This window comes from Pinus tabuliformis, chromosome 9, assembly GCF_031772625.1.
Source record: "Pinus tabuliformis cultivar Carrire ecotype Pingquan chromosome 9, CPIR1, whole genome shotgun sequence".
NCBI classification, from domain to species: Eukaryota; Viridiplantae; Streptophyta; class Pinopsida; order Pinales; family Pinaceae; genus Pinus; species Pinus tabuliformis.
In genome coordinates, this window is record NC_142307.1 from 1,722,722,613 (window position 1) to 1,722,739,542 (window position 16,930).

Sequence of the window (16,930 nt, forward strand, 5' to 3'; positions counted from 1 at the left end):
AAAAACTTTATTTGAAATTTAATAATAATAAATAAATTTAAGTCTATAAAACTTTATTTAAAATTTAACAAAAAAAATTAATTTAATTCTAATTTGTATAATATACAGAATCTTAAATGTCCAATTGATTTAAAATACATTTTAAGTAAATTCATGATCTTGTGAAAATCTGTATGGAAGATTTTGCCAAAAACATTTGCTAAAGCCTGCCAGATTTTTGAAAAAATACATTTTAAGTAAATTCACAATCTTGTGAAAATCTGTATGGAATATTTTGCCAAAAAAATAGCTAGAACCTGCAAGATTCTCGGAAACAAGAAACAAAGACAAAAAAAGGCGTCCTTGGACTGCGCCCCTGTAATGTCCCGTGTCCATCCTTGTAATTATTATGTTTTCTCATCTGATGAGACGCCTTCTGTAACCTGTTACAGACCGTAGAGGTCTCAGTGAACCTTGCAGTGCGCTAACCAAAAATCATCGACTGCCCTGCCCGTGCCGTCATCATCATTTTCTCTGAACCCCATACAGGTGAACTGTTCTTCCCTCCCCGTCTTCCTCTATATATACAGCTCTATTATAATTCCTTCCACCAGACTTTAGATTTGGAGTTAAGATGGGTAGGTTTCAGGCTGTTTCTGCTGCTCTGCTATTGACAACGTCGCTACTTTTGGTTATGCCACTGTTTTTCGCTATAGAATCGCTTGCTTTTAAGCGCAGTATGCTATTAGGTACGTATGAGTGCACAGGCTGCATATGTTCATATTAGATATAGTTTCTAATTTATCATTTTCCCTGTTTAATTGAGATTGCAGATGTGGAGGGCCATGAACATCCAGTTTTGCATGGCACCCAATCTAGCAAATTAGCAGACCCTCCCAAGGTAAAGAATAATACACTTTTAATAACTATCATTTGGCCAGAAGCCAGGTGATCTGAAACCTTGGTGAATATATGATACCTTGTTTTATTGTCTATGTGGAAAGATGTCAGATAGCTTGAGTCTTTTCTTATTATAATGAAGCAGATTACCTTTAAATGCTAGGAAACAACCTTTCATCTTACAATGTGCAGATTACATTTAAAAGCTAGGAATGCACATTTAGGTTAAGAAAATTTATTTTGGGATTTGAAGCTACACTATTTTTTTCTCAGCAGGAAAAAAAACGTTATTTCTTTGCATTAAGGAAAAAGTAGTACATTGTCCTAAGTCTTTTTCTTCTCCATTTACTTTGCATTAAGAAAATAAGTAGTACATTGTCATAGGTCTTTTTCTTCTCCATTTACTTACAAAAGAACAGACTGGATCCATCTAAGCTATTAACTGTTTAGTAAAGCACTGTTCAGTCACTTTTTGATCTTAATCATTTATGTTACATGTAACGTTAAAATTACATATTTCACATACTAGTATTAACTGAAAACAAAACAGATTATTATCATCACTTAAAAAAAAACAAAAAGTTCCATTGTCCTCTTTATGCCTGTCCTTCTTGGGTGGAAGTGGCATCATGCCTTTAACACTATGCAAGACAAAAAGTTCCATTGTCCTCTTTATACCTGTCCTTCTTGGGTGGAAGTGAAATCCTGCCTTTAACACTATGCATAATTGATTCTTCCTGACTTGATCATCCACTCTGTTCAAATGCTGAGAAGAAAAGTTCCTCAGTTGACTTTTTCATCTTTCTTTGATAGCATGTTTATTATCCAATTCTGTTCCTTATATATGTTCAAAATGTATTTCTCTGGACATTGCAGTTAGCACTCTAATCTTGTTCATTCAATTTTTTTAGAATGGATGGATTGAAATTTATATTATGTATTACCCATTTTATAATTTCCTTTACATCCTCAAAGATCTAGATACTGTCTATCCTAAACCATTTTGCTGCAATTAGAACTCCCCAAAATGCTAAAAGTTCGGCCCTGCGATTTAATCCCTTACCACCTTCTCACCAGAAATGAAAAAACTTATCAGAACAGCAACCACAAAGTCTCTCTTTACATGCACCGTCAAAAAAGCTGACAAGATAACTGCCCCATATGTCTTTGTTCTTTGTATACCTTAAGCTTTTGTATCTGTGTTTCAACCCCATTTCCACATAGACGAATACTATCTTGTATATATCTGTCAGAAGCTACACTATTTGCACCTGCAACAACATCTATACATCTATGTTACTTTCTGTTTTTCACATTATAATGAAGCAGATTCCCTTTAAATGTTAAGAAAGAAACCTTAGCTTCAGTAGCTGTAGCTGGGGTTTACAACTTTATATATGTGCATTTGGAAGGCATTTTTACGGTATAAAGTTAATGATTTACTTTGCACCTTACTCACTGGATACTGAAATCTGCAACCCCATAAGCTCAGGATTATATGCATATTTATGCATGGTCCTCTGGATTTAAAGAAGATGGAGATGTGAAAATTTTAAAGATTCAAAATAAATTATTTTAAGGTAAGGAGTTGTTTCAATGGGTCAATGTTGAATTACAGGGAGATCAAGATTGAATTCATATAAATTAGAAACACTAATTTTTCCCACAGTACTCCCAAGGAAGGAAGGAAAAAAACAGGACAGTATTTTACTAACGTATTAATTTTATTAGAATATTATAATAATAATTTAATATGAAATATGGGTTATTTGTATAGCTATCTGGGTCTTTATGGTAGATTTTCTCAAAATGTTTGATTATGTGGGAAGCCGTTCGAAAATATTTTTAAATATATGGTTTAATTTAATTTTTATTATCTGGTTAAACTAGTAAAATCTAATTCCAAGGGTTTAGAGAAGATTTGACTCATGTTCAATTGACAAGATAATAGCAACAAAAATTCGACCAACTAAACTACTCCTAAAACTAATTTAACTAGACTCCAAAATATTCCTAGATCTAAAATTTATTAATGTTATTTGCCAAATCCTTCCCAACATAATGATGACATAATTCCATGGCATCATGTTATAATATGCAGGCCTTTGAGAAAGTTGGAGGCAGTGTGCAATGCGAAAACGTGGAGGGGGAGAAGGAGAAGTGTGAAGTTGACAGTGATAATGAGTTTGAGACCGGCGATTACATTTACACGACTTACAAGCCGGGCCATTAATAGAGAAGTTCAGTCAGTGTCATGAAAAGTCGTGCTGGAACATAATAATTTTCTTTCGGAAGTATTTCATCCCAAATGAAGTGTTCAGTCCGAACATATAGTTCAGTGTGCTATGTTTGAATTATCGAATCTATGTTTGGTGAGCATAGAAAGAACCCAGAATTTAATGGTTTAAATAGATATTTCTATATTGAACGGAACTTTCTGTTGAGTTCTACACTGTTAAGTTCTATATTGATCCGTCCATTTCTGTTGAGTTCTACACTGTTAACTTGGTAGTTGATTGTTAATTTCTGTTGACTTCCGAATTGTTAATTTAATTAAAAAGAATATTAAATTGTTTTTATTTTATAAATGGAGAATGGTGATTTATTATGTTATTAAAAAAAATATTTAGCGATGTAATTGATTATTAATTTTTAGATTTGAATTTTTTTCCAATTTTGTTGTTATTAATTTTTAGATTTAATTTTTGTTAATTTTATTGTTATAATTATCTTTCTTGATTAGATGGTGCTTTATGCTAATTGAACATTTATTTAATTATTTATTGTTTTTAAGCACTGGGTTGAATACTTATGAATAATGAAAATTTTATAATTTAAGTTGAGATATTTTTTTATATATTTAAAAATTTATTTGAAATAATAATAATAAATTATAATTTCATCAAAGTAATTAAATTATTTTATCTTTATTTAATATGAAAAATAAGATTTATTCATTAAATATTGTTAAAAAATAAAATCTTTAATATTATTTTTTATTGTTTTATACAATTAAATATCTTAAATTGTTAAAATAATCATTTTTAACAAATAATATTGCAGAGTAGGAAAGAGATGTGTAATTCTTTTTGTGCCCAGTATGAGGGGATGTGTAATTCCTTCTGTGTGAGGGGATATGTAAACCCCATAAAGCTCACCCCAGAATTCGGACAGGACCATGTAAACCCAAAGCTTCCATCACACCCCAAGTGGTGTTAAGTGACCCAGCCCTCCAAGCGCACAGGGAGCACATGGCGAGTTATGTAGTAATTTGCAAATTCATGGGGTTATGGCCTACAGAGAAGACCCTACACGTATGGATAAAGAACCATTGGAAACCTAAGGGAGATATAGATCTACACCTTGGATCCAATGGTTTCTTCACAGTTGTGTTTTGTAAAGCTCGAGGATAAGGACAGGATATTTGGAGGACCCTACTTCTATGCGGTTGCAGGTCTCTATATGAGACCTTGGGTGATGAACTTCATCACAGAGTGAGAAACATTTACTTCGGTGCTGGTATGGATAAGAATTTATTCCCTACCTCTATATTATTGGCTGTTGGAATCACTAAAAGCCATAGGTGATAAACTAGGGCATTTTATAAAAATATCAGAGGCCACACTACATAGGAAATATGCCTCCTTCGCCAGAATATGTGTGGAAATGGACCTTTCTGGGGCTTTGCTGGATGAAATAATTCTAGAAGTTTTTGATGAAGATTGGGTGCAGGCGGTGGATTACGAGCACATGCCCTTCAGATGCCGCAAATGCCATGAACATGGGCACCTCTCAAGAGACTATCCTTTAAATAAAATGGAGAGCAGTTTCAAAGCAACCTCAAGTAAAGAGACTGAAAGCTTTACCAAAGTGGGAGGCAAAGGAAAAGGAGGAAGAAAGAACCAAAAAAAAATCTATGAGGAAAAACAGCCTAGTCATAATAAGTTCAAGATATTAGAAGAAGAAGAAGAAGGGGAGGAGAAAGCTAAACAAGTTTTGAAGGACAATCCAACAGAGAAGGAAAAGGAGGACAGCATGGAGGATAGACTCGACAAAAGTCAAGAAAAGGAGGATCAACCCAGCATGATGGAACTTGATAGGGACCAAGAAATGACCTCAAGTGGTGGGAACGGAGGAACATGAACTGCAGGACATACTAGAAAGGAAACATCTCAATTTAGAAAAGTTCCTGGAGGAAGGAACTACCAGAGGAGTGGACTCGGTACCTCAAGAGGAATTTAACACAGTACAATAGCTCTTCCTCTGGAGAACTCAGGCAAAGGGATATGGGGTAAAAAGAAACCATGATAGTCAGGATAACGGAGGGGTCAAAACTATGGAGGCAATAGAGGGACAAGCTCCCAAGAACCCAAGAAGAAAAAGAGGAAGAAAAAGACAAAATGAGATACTGATTGAATGTAGAAAACTCATGATAAACACAGGTAAGATGAAAGACCTAACTAGTTACTCATTCACAAATCTTTCTTAATGAAGCTTACAACATGGAATATTAGAGGTCTAGGAAGTAAAAGGAAACAACGAAATCTCAGCAATAGAATGAAGGAAAAAAAACCATATTTGGTTTTTATCCAGGACACAAAATGTTTTGTAGACAAAATAAGGGAGATACACAGCAAGTGGCTTATTAAGTATGAATATCTAGAAGTTAAATCAGACAACGCAGCAGGGGGAATTCTTACAATGTGGAACCCTAAAAAACTTGGCATACTAGATGCTGACGCATCCAGGAACTACCTTTCAGTGGTCATCCAACCTTTAGGGGACAAGGAAGTTTATCTGATCACGAATGTCTATGGTCCACAAAAGCTTCAAAGATAAATTTAAGCTCCTAACCTCTCTAGAGCAACTAAGAGAAAGACATATGGGCATCCCTTGGATTCTGGGAGGGGATTTTAATATGATCAAATCTTTTTCGGGAAAAAAAAAATATGAGGGACTAGATCTCTAGGTAGAGATTCCATAGCTTTTAAGAACTTCATTACGAATATGAGGCTAGTAGATACAAAAACCTCCAATGGCATCTTCACCTAGAACAATAAAAGGGGAGGGGCTGCTCAAGTGGCCTCTAAACTTGATAGATTCATTATCTCTAAGGACCTCATCCTCTTAGGCCTTCACTTGTCAGTCGTGATTCTCCCTTTTGGAGGCTCAGACCACTGGCCCATTCAATTAAAAACATCCTTTATAGGAACACCAAGAAATAGACCTTTCAGATTTGAAAATATTTGGCTTACCCACCCGTACTTCAATAGCAATATTGAAAAATGGTGGACAGAATATTTGAATGTTCAAGGTACTAAATGTTCCTTCTGCAACGGAGGTTGAAACACATCAAACTCAGGCTTAAAGATTGGAACAAGAATGAGTTTGGCAATATCTTCGAAGCAAAAAAAATAGTTAAAGGAAAGCTTCAGGAAATTAACCAGGAGCTCATCACAAAGGGATTCACCGAGGAGGTTAAGAAGCAAGCTGATTTGCTTCATCAGGAATGGGAAGGCTTATGTAAACAAGAGGAAATCTTCTGGAAACATAAATGTAGAGTTCAATGGTTAAAGGAAGGAGACATCAATACAAGGTTTTTTCACAAATCCACTATGGATCATCGATCTCATAACAGGATTCTAAAATTGAAAGATACGTAAGGAAAATAGCTCAATACCCACAAGAAAAATAGAATCTGGTCTGGTTCAACATTTCCAAGGCATAACAGAGGGGGCCCTCATAGATAGATCACATTTTATCAATAACTTCACTAAACAAATTCCTAGGCTTGTGACAAGAGAAGATAATTATAATCTAAACAGGCCAGTGAACGAACAGGAGGTCAGCAAAGTCATCAAAGAAATGAAAAATGGGAAAGCTCCTAGCTTGGATGGTTTTAATGTTGACTTCTTCAAAACATGCTGGAACATAGTCAAGCAAGACATTTTGGAGGTGGTAGAGGACTCAAGGAAAAACAAAACTGTCTTGAAAGCGCTCAACACCTCTTTCATAGTCTTGATCCCAAAGCAGGAAAATGCTATGACACCAGATAGATTCAAACCCATAGCATTATGCAATGTGGTGTAAAAAATTATTTCCAATATAATCGTAAATAGGCTTAAGCCCCTTCTTCCAACTCTAGTGTTGGAGGAACAAACAAGATATGTGGAAGGTAGAAAAATTCTAAATAATATCGTTCAAGCTCACGAAGTGATCCATTCTTTGAAGAGTAACAAGTAGCCAGGCATGATCATACAACTTGAACTTGAAAAGGCTTATGACAATCTTAGTTGGGCTTACATCAAGGAAGTTCTAAAAGCTTATGGCTTTGACCATAACTGGATAAGATGGATAATGGCCCTCATTTTTACCTCAAGCTTTTCAATTCTACTGAATGGCTCACCATCCAAAACCTTCAAGCCTACAAGAGGTCTTAGACAAGGAGATCCGCTCTCACCCTTCCTCTTTATTCTCATGATGGAAGGGCTGGGAAATGCAATCAAAGCTGCTAGAATAGAAGGAAAGATCCAAGGGCTCGAACTCACCATGAATGGGGATGCTTTGACTCACCAACAATTTGTGGATGGCACCATGCTGCAGGGGACTCCTACGGTCAAAGAAGCTCTTTCATTCAAACAATTTCTGAAAGACTTTGCTTTGGCTGCTGGTACTGAGGTAAACCTAACCAAATAAAAGATTTTCATTTTTAATACTGATAATGCTATACAAATAAATCTCACCAAAATTCTAGGTTTTCAAAGAGAATTATTACCCTCCAAATATTTGGGAGTTCCTCTAACAGACATACCTCTAAGCAATATAGTTTGACAGCCCGTTATTAATAAACTTCAGGACAGAATTCGGAAATGGACAAACAGGGCTTTGAATTTGGCAGGAAGACTAGTGCTTACAAAAGCCATGCTTCAGACTGTTCCTATTTTCATGTTTTCAGCACTTCCAGCTCCTAAAGAAGTGATGTAATGCATTAGAAATATTCAAAGAGATTTTCTTTGGGGCAGAGGGGAAGAGAAAAAGAAATGGGCTTTGGTAGCCTAGGAAAAGATATGTAAACCTAAGACACATGGAGGTTTGGGACTAGATGACCCTAAAATCCTAAACAAAGTTTTGGGGGCTAAGCTCTGGTGGAGATGGCTAAAGGAATCAGATGCCCCTTGGACCAATGTTTGGAAACATAAATATGCAAAAAATTGGCAAGAAAGGGAGCTCATTAGAATGTCTGGAAAAATCAAAGGCTCCCACATCTGGAACAAAGCTTGGGAGAATAGAGCTATTGTTCAAAAACACAGTTTTTGGGAAATCAGAGATGGAAACCTTTCTTGGTTTTGGGAAGATAATTGGCAGCAGGAACCAAAACTGCTGAGAGAAGAGATTGACAATATTAAGAATGATACCGATGACAAAGGGTTACACAGGGTTAATGACTTTTGGGAGCAGAACAGAAATTAAGGAAAATGGAGAGTATGGAAGACTCTGTTGTACAGTGAGGACTCTCCATTGAAGGCCCAGGTAGAAGCTCTCACAGCTATCTTGGAATAGAGAAGTATTCTGATTTCAACTTCTTCTAACCAACTGAGATGGGGCAGGAACAATGAAGGTAACTTTAACCTTAAAGAGGCCAAGCAAATTGCCCTTGGGCTTGACTTCCCAAACCCTGATATGGTCTGGAAGGAATTGGGTAGCTTCAATCTTCAAACAGTCTGACGGGGACATTGGCAACATCAAAATCACTTTGAGGAATTGGAGGAGTAATTTCTCTGCTAATGATATCATCAACAAAGCTGGGGAACTCATTCCTGTCTTTCTGATTTGGGATGTATGGAAAGAGTGCATCAATAGAATCTTCAAGAACAGGAGTGGTTCTGCCCAAAGCATTATGGATCAGATCATAGGACAAATTAAAGAGACTGTTGGTAGCCTTATAAAACCCCCCTGAGAACCAACCTCATGAATAGGATAGGCAGATTCTGATCTGGTTGGGCCTTCAAGGGCTCTTCCCCCAGGGAATAACCAAGAATTTAAGTCATATATCAGCTAATAAGGATCTCTAGCAACCCCCCTGGATACATGAAGTGCAATATTGATGGGGCCTCAAAAGGAAACCCTGGCATTGCTGGATATGGAGGAGTAATAAGAGATGAGCAGGGATTAATAAAAACCATCTTTCACAATCATCTGGGTAAAGCCACTAATAATATGGCAGAGCTCATGGCCCTGGAGCAATGCCTAGGTATCTTAAAGAACTCAAACTTACATGATACCATAATTGAAGCTGATTTTGAACTGATAATCAACTCAGTCAAGAAAATATGCAATGGATCAGGGCCAGACAAAGTTTCGGAAAACTGGAGATTATTGCAAGTCTATCATCTTATACAATCCCACCTGCGCACCATGAGAACCCTTAGGTTCACTCATGTGTGAAGAATTGCCAATAGGTTAGTGGATATTATGGCTAATGAGGGCGTCCTATGTGCCAAAAGCAACAAAATATAAATGGTCAGAGACTCCACAGGGCCGATGGAGGGATGAGCGCCACAAACAAGCATCAGCAGACATGGAGATCTACCAGAACAGAGGAAATTAGCAGGATGAGGTATAAGTAGGGTGTTCTGCATGTACAGAGGAATTTTAGTCAACATGAGGAAAAACTTGAGCAGGAGGTCAAAAGTGAACAGAGGGGTTTACTTTGTTTATCGGACGGGGATATGGTAGAGGAATTCTATAGTTTTCAGTTTAATAGGTGGGAAACTACTTACAGAATAAGTCTGCAGTTGAACAGGCGGGATACTATTGATAGAACAAGTCTTCAAACCCTTTTAATGTTTAGTGCTGAGAACTTCACTAAAGAGTGGGCAGGTCAGCATAATGGCAAAGATATAATGCATTTCACACAGCAAAATGCTCGGTGGTTAACCATCCATTCGGACCCGAAATGTATTTCAGATTTAACTCTATAAGACTTCGGGTCTGAAGGTGCAGTTAAGCTCCGCACTAGCTGGAGAAGCTTTTTGTGTCCGCTTGAATCTGGTGCATGTCGGGCGAATAAAATGCCCGAAGGTTATCATTCCATTCGGACCTGATATGGATGTTAATGTCATTTATTACAATTTCGGGTCTGTTTTTGCCATTATAGTGTGAGCATGTTGTTCACCCCTGGACCGTTAGATCCGCGGGGCGTGATCGAACGGCCGTGTTTGGGCCCGAGGCTTGGTGTGTGGGCCCGAGGCATGGTCTGTAGGGCCAAGGCATGGTCTGTGGGCCCGAAGCTTGGGCTTGGCTTTAGCTTGGGTAATTGCACCCTTTTTGTATATTTTGTATCTTTTATTTGAATTGAAATAGAAGGACCTTCGCTTGCTTTAGCAAAAAAAAAAAGTAAATGTAGTCACTATGTTCTTTTCTTATAAACCAATGTTTTTGCATTTATTTTCTTATAAACCCATCGCTTCAAGTTTTCTATGACATATCCATACCACTTCATAGTTTCTTTCTACTTTTTACAAATCCAAAATATAGAGAAGAAAAACAACATGGATGTCGATAAAATTAAATTGTCTATACCTTAGACTCCAATTTGCATTGTAGCAACTCTAGCTCACATTTTGTGCAACATCTGAATAGCCATCGATTGTAATGTGCGGATACTTAACTCGAAAGTATACCTTATAAACTTCACTAAACCCTCCCTTTCCAAGCATGTTGTTTCTATCAAAGTTCCCAATTGAATCTCTAAGAACCTTGTAACCAAAAGAGACTTGCCCAAATTCCACTTTGCATATAAATTATTATCTTTGCATAGCATCACGACAACAGTTTTATTTAGAATGATTAAATCCAACTAAGTTATTTAAAAAAAAAACACTAGAATTCAACATGGAAGTTATAATGCAATCATATGACATGTTCTAACAAAGCTCTTCCACTATACATATCGATGGAATACCAAGCACAACATCACAATTAGAGTTGTTCTAACGATGCTTCCCAATACAATAGACATTATTTTCAATGTTGTTTTACCATAAGGGTGTGTCAAATTCCCAGATAACGGTGTCAAAGGGCGTGGAAAATTCATTGATTTCGGTGGCATTGTAAAATTTTCCAACGACATTGTGAAATTCCTTGATCAGTGGCGACGTTGTCAAATTATTTTATGTTGCCATTAAAATGAACCAATACCCACAACTAACATACGAATACCTATTAGCATCCCAAAACCCACTGCAGCACCAACGAGAACGGTTGGAACATGTAATTAGAACCCTCCAGGTCCCTACATGAGGATGGGTAGACGATGATGGTTGGAATCAAAACGCATATATTGTCCTTTCAAAACAATTGGCATCGATGTTGCTGAAGAAGTTTAAATAAATTATAGTAGATTGTAATGACAACCACATTTAATTTTTAATAAATTATAACACCATGTTTCATGAATTATTTTTTAATAAATTAAATAAGGAGTGGATCAAAGAAACTGCAATATTATTCACATACCTTCTATACTATTGTATTGTGTATTAGATGAAGATTATGTTGGAATTATGGTTAATGTGTTGGCCTTGATGTCAACCTAGATGTTGACTTAGATATTGAACTTGGATACTTGGATGTCAACATTAGATTCTATCATCATGTTTAAGTGCAGAATTGATATGCAGTGCAAAATTGATATGAATTGCAAGATTAATATGTCAACTTGTACATGTTTAGAGTAAGATTAATGGAAGATGTCATCTCAGTATGTCTACATGAAGGGTTATATATTTATATACATGGATTATTTGGTCATCTCATGAATTGTTTGTATGTTTACATAGAGTGTTTTTTTTAGAATTTGTAGTACAAGAAGAGATGCATGAGGTTACATAGGTTTATTGGGTGTTGCAGAGGCTACAATATATTATATAGGCGTTGCAGAGAAAGAGGCGGAAGTATGGAAAAGTTATGAATTGAAAGGAACAACTTTGGCTTAGTTTAAGCCATGATTGTTGGGAGGTAGACCTCAACAATGTGACTATAGGGTATCAACCCCTAGCAAGCCCATATAAACAGAGCGATTATAGTTGCCTACAGTTATAGCCGCAAAATCCAATTATCGTCCCTGCAGCCATGCATGTAGGTGATGAAAATAAAAAAACAACGAGCCCAAGTTTTTTCCCATGGAATTTGTGCATGTGGGATTGTATTGATATGGTCAATAATACCATCAATTAAAACCAATGGAAATTCCTGTGGTATTTGGGAGATCATATGGCTATAAAAGGAGGATCGATATAGAGCAATGTGTGTATGCATTCGATGAGTTCTCTCTTGTTATTTGTCTTGAACAAGAGTGCACAAAGGTGCATGAGGAGGCTCAAATTTGTTTGCCATCAAGAGACCTGAAAGTATGAGTTGATGCTAGGGGGTACGATGGTGGATTTACTTGTATACTCACTCATTTAATTGCATATTTTATGCAAATCGAATTGATTTAAGAACAAAGAGATAGAGCAACAAAAATCTTGTGTTATGATTTGTGTTTTTGCAGTGATTAGTAAATGACTTGTGGGTACCATAGATCTGAGCATGGCAGAGAGTTATGTGATTTGAATTAAATAGATGAATTTTTATAGGTCATAGATGCACTACTAGCAGATATGATGAAGTCCATAGAATGGATGACTGTTGAATATTTTATAGCTACCAATAACATGTTCTTGCAGAAGTTATTCTTCATTGAAGTCTATTAATAGAGCCATATGTGCGCACTGAATATCCTTTCATAAGTTTACAGGGCAGAAATCTATGATAGAATTTCGACAGAGATGAGTGCTTGAGACAAAGATTGTTTAATGTTAATTTGACATTGTGTTGCTTTTAGCAGAGATACATCTTTGTTCATATTGACAGGACCATTTGTGCTCTTTATTATGATCTTCTTAAGGGGTTATGCTACAAATACATAGAGCTTCCTTTATTAATGTTGAATTTTTCCTTGAATGAGTGAGATAATCCTCTTCTATGTAGCAATGACTTGATAACTTATGTAGGGATCCATAATCAGTGAAGTCTTTGGCTGATTAACAAGAAAAAAAATTATGAGCATAATATTTGCTTGACAGTCTTGGCTTGTCATTTGACGAGGGTTTAGAAGTGATTGATGTAGGACAAAGTAAAAATATTTATGAGTCTAATAATGTTGTTGCTTGTCTCATATTGAAGTTATTTTTCTATTGCTAAGAATTGTCCTTGCATTAGGGTTTGATGTAGAATTTCCACATGTCTGTGGGATGTATTTAGTTGTTGCATTGATTGAGATCCTTGTGACTTGATGGTTCATAAATTATATGATTTTATGCTTCATGGTGGTAATTTGGTGTGTCTAACCTATTTGTTTCTGCAAAGAAGGGTTTGACAGTGTGAGTATGGCAGATCTAGTTGTTTTCTATATATAGAGAAGACTTTGATGAATATGTTGATGATTGATTTGAGTATGGTGGCTTGGCATTGATTAAGTAGACGGTTCCTTGTGGTTATTTGTCCATGAGAATTGCATGGTGAAGTATTGAATGGCTATTAATGTTATGGATCTATCAATTAAGAGGTCTTGTTGATGGTATTGTGCTTGACAATGATGTTGCATATTGTTGTGATGGTTTCATTCAGTCCCATATTTAGAAATGATTTTGATTGTTGAGAATTTAATGGCTTGTTGCAAAGATTTTTTAGATAGTCTTGGAAGATTAGTTTTGATACTTGAAGCATGAAGAGCTAATTTTAATGGTTGGATATTATTGCACATTAGAGATTGTGTTTACAATAGAGAAGGCTTTGCATTTTGATGATACAATGAATGTGATGGATGATGTCTTATTAGGTATGTTGATGGATGAGATTTGTTTTTGAACCAAGTATATAGCTAGGCATTTGACAGTTGTAGTGTCCTATCTAGGGTGCTAGATTAGGCTATATTTATTATCGACCAGGATAAGTAAAATTCGAGGCATGTGTCTACAATCTATAGACATAAAGGATTCCTAACTAAGTGTTCATGGTGGTAGGTTACAGAACTTCTTTACGGAAGGTTGAGGTATGCTCCCTATCACTTGGACACTCAGGTCACTCAATTCATCTACCTATTTTAAAAACACTGAGTATTACTTAAACCAAGATTTCAATCCCCTTATGAGGATGCTGTGCATAAAACCCCTGTTTAGTGAACACTCAGCATTCAATGTTTATCATTCATGAAAGATTGAGACATACTGAAATCATAAGCACACTTAAAATTCAAATACGTGAGAAACACGGTTCATGAAGATGCTTTTAAAAATAACGAAAGATCAGATCCCTTACAGGATACAGTTCAATGATCTCAGCGATGAATCCTTCAAGCCACCATCATAAACATTACTCATATGAATTTCTAATTAAATCAACGAAAGCATAAACCAAACTCTAATCACTGTGCATACTATTGAATATTCAGAAGTTGCAAATGAAATGAAATGACAGTATACCCGTTCCACGCAGGGCCCGTCCGCGTTTCAAAGGTATACTGGACTGCGCTCAAGCAACTATAGAATCAACGCAACAACAAAATCGTGACTGCAACTGAGTTCTGGTATTAAGTTCAAAAGCTCTGTTTTTCAAAACGATACACAGATAACAACTAACCAACAACACATAACTGTGTTTACATATGTCTTTTTAAAAAACTAACAACGTTTACATTTCGGAACGAATGTACATTCGTTATGCGGAAGTTGCTGCTTTTGTTATGGAATAGTTTTTAAGTTGTTTCCATTCTGAACCGATTTCAAAAAGGAACAAAACTAAATCGGTTTAGAACCCTATGTTGTTGCTGCTTTTGTCGCCAACATGTTGTGCTTTGACCATCATTGACCGCGCATTCAGGAGTGTTGGTTCTGCTGTAGGATAGGTGTTCGTCCATGCTTGTACATTCTATTTTTCATCCCTACCCTTTGCTTTAGCTTAGTTGTCATGCCATATGTCAAACAATAAACCAATTACAGGATGTTGTAACTTCCTGTAGTCTTTTTATCAAAAATCCCTAATTCTTTAACATAAAACTCATAAATCAATTCTAATGCATTTAACAACTATAATACTGTTAACTAATCAATTTCAAGGGGTCTAAGAGATTTATGAAGGAAAAAGGTAGGCAAACGATGTGTTTCAGGAGGAAAAAGGAGGTCATGGAATGGTACCAACATCTCTCCCCAACTTAATGAATTAGCATGACCTCATGCTAACCTCGATGTGCTTCCTTTGAACTCTGTCTCTGCCTGTACCTCTGCTGCCTTCAACAACGTATCCACATTCTTCTTCACTTGGGCATCCTTCTGACCATGGAGCTCATGCTTCAAACTTTTGTACTTCTCCTTGAGGGCCTTCTTTTGGTTGTACCATTTAGTGGCCCACTTACAAATATCTGTTTGTTCAGCTTCAAGTTCATTGATTCGTTCCCTTAACTTTTCATTTTTCTGTTGAGTTTCTTTACTCTGTGCCCTTAGCAATTCATTTTCTTTCTTGATAACTTTTTCCAGCATATTGGCCTCCATTAGTTCTTCCTTTAACTTCTCAATTTTCTTCTCCAGTTTCTTCTGTTTCTTAATGGCAGGTTGTGAATCTTTTTCTTGCCTGTTATTGCTTTCAACCTCCATCTCAGCTCCTGGTCCAGGTTGTGAGTGGGCACTACTTTCAATATCCATCGGTATAGGTGCATTTGATCTTCTTGTAGTTGGGCCTTTGATGCTCTCCTGGTTCTTCTTGTATAGGTGGTAAAAATTTTATCTTGCTCTGCTTCCTGAGCATCCTTTTTTCTCATTTTCCTTGTCCTCACACCGCTAACAGGTGGAGCTACCTTGCTTTCTTTGTGTATAGGAATCTCTTCATTGATATCATTCATAAATCCTGAGTTCTCCTGTAGTTCTTCCTTGTCTTCTTCATCTTTAATTTGGTTGGCAGCCAAGAATTCCTTCCAAGTTTTCCCTCTTCTCTGTAACTCATACTCAATAAGAATTTTAACTAGCCCAAAGTGATATAAGCTCTTGTCTTCGTTACCTTTCTGCTTTTGGATGGTCTTCGACATTTTGGTTAGGCTTTGCAAGAGGAAGTATGGCAGACTGATAACACACTGCCCTTTCAAATGTAACAACAAATTTGATATGGTACAAGTAAACAATACTGTAGCGGCCTTCACAAGTTACAAATTTTTGGATGATATAGACCATCTCATCCCAGGGATGCACCAGCCAACTCCTTGGGACGCCTTTCTTCCAATTAACGAATGAAACCCTGGATCTGGACATAAATTGAGTCCATGATTTCTCTTTAAATTGCTTTTTCTTGAAGTACTTCTCCCCTTCTAGGCTGATCCCTAGGGACTGAGCTATGGTGTCTTCCGAAACTCTGAATCAAAAATTACCTATCAGAGCTTTCTCTCCGTTGAATGTAAAAGCGAATTGTTTGGTGACCTCTTCATTACCTCCACGAAATTTCTATAAAAAGGGAAGCCACGATATTTCTTTAAGAATTGAAATGCAATCTTCGTGATACTGGGAACTGTCGAATATGCTTGGTTCGACCCTATTGGTCATTTTGGCAGAGAGTTGTGCTCTAACTCTTCTTTGTTTATGTTTTGCAAATTCAACAAAGAAGTTTTGATTTGTTACCTTTTTGTCTTCTGCCCCAACACTGCTGACCTGGTGGCGTCCTCGGCTCTTTAACACTAGCTCCTTTAGTAACCCAAGCGATGCTCGATTGACTGTTTTGTAATTATGGTGGAGGTCGAACCCAAATGACTACATTTTCCTTTCGTGGCGCTTGCTACTTTCAGTCCTTACTGTTGAAGTCACAGGAGTCGAATGCTAACATAGAATAACTGAAAATGATAATGAAATAACTGGCTTAACTCAATTCATAACATATTCATCTTTTGAAACAGAGGAATGGCTGTACTGGTCGTATGGATACCATCATAGAAGCGCTAGAAGCATATATGAAGTACTGGGATATGATT

The 16,930-nt window shown here is 36.6% G+C and overlaps 1 protein-coding gene across 1 annotated transcript; it reads left to right on the top strand.

Moving 5' to 3' along the window:
* Positions 1–588: 588 nt before the first annotated feature.
* Positions 589–3,312, top strand: LOC149155584 (uncharacterized). The gene is made up of 3 exons (XM_089440807.1): positions 589–728; positions 813–880; positions 2,981–3,312. The coding sequence occupies exons 1-3, from the start codon at positions 614–616 to the stop codon at positions 3,110–3,112; spliced, it is 315 nt and encodes a 104-aa protein (XP_089296933.1). The 5' UTR covers positions 589–613; the 3' UTR covers positions 3,113–3,312.
* Positions 3,313–16,930: the final 13,618 nt, after the last annotated feature.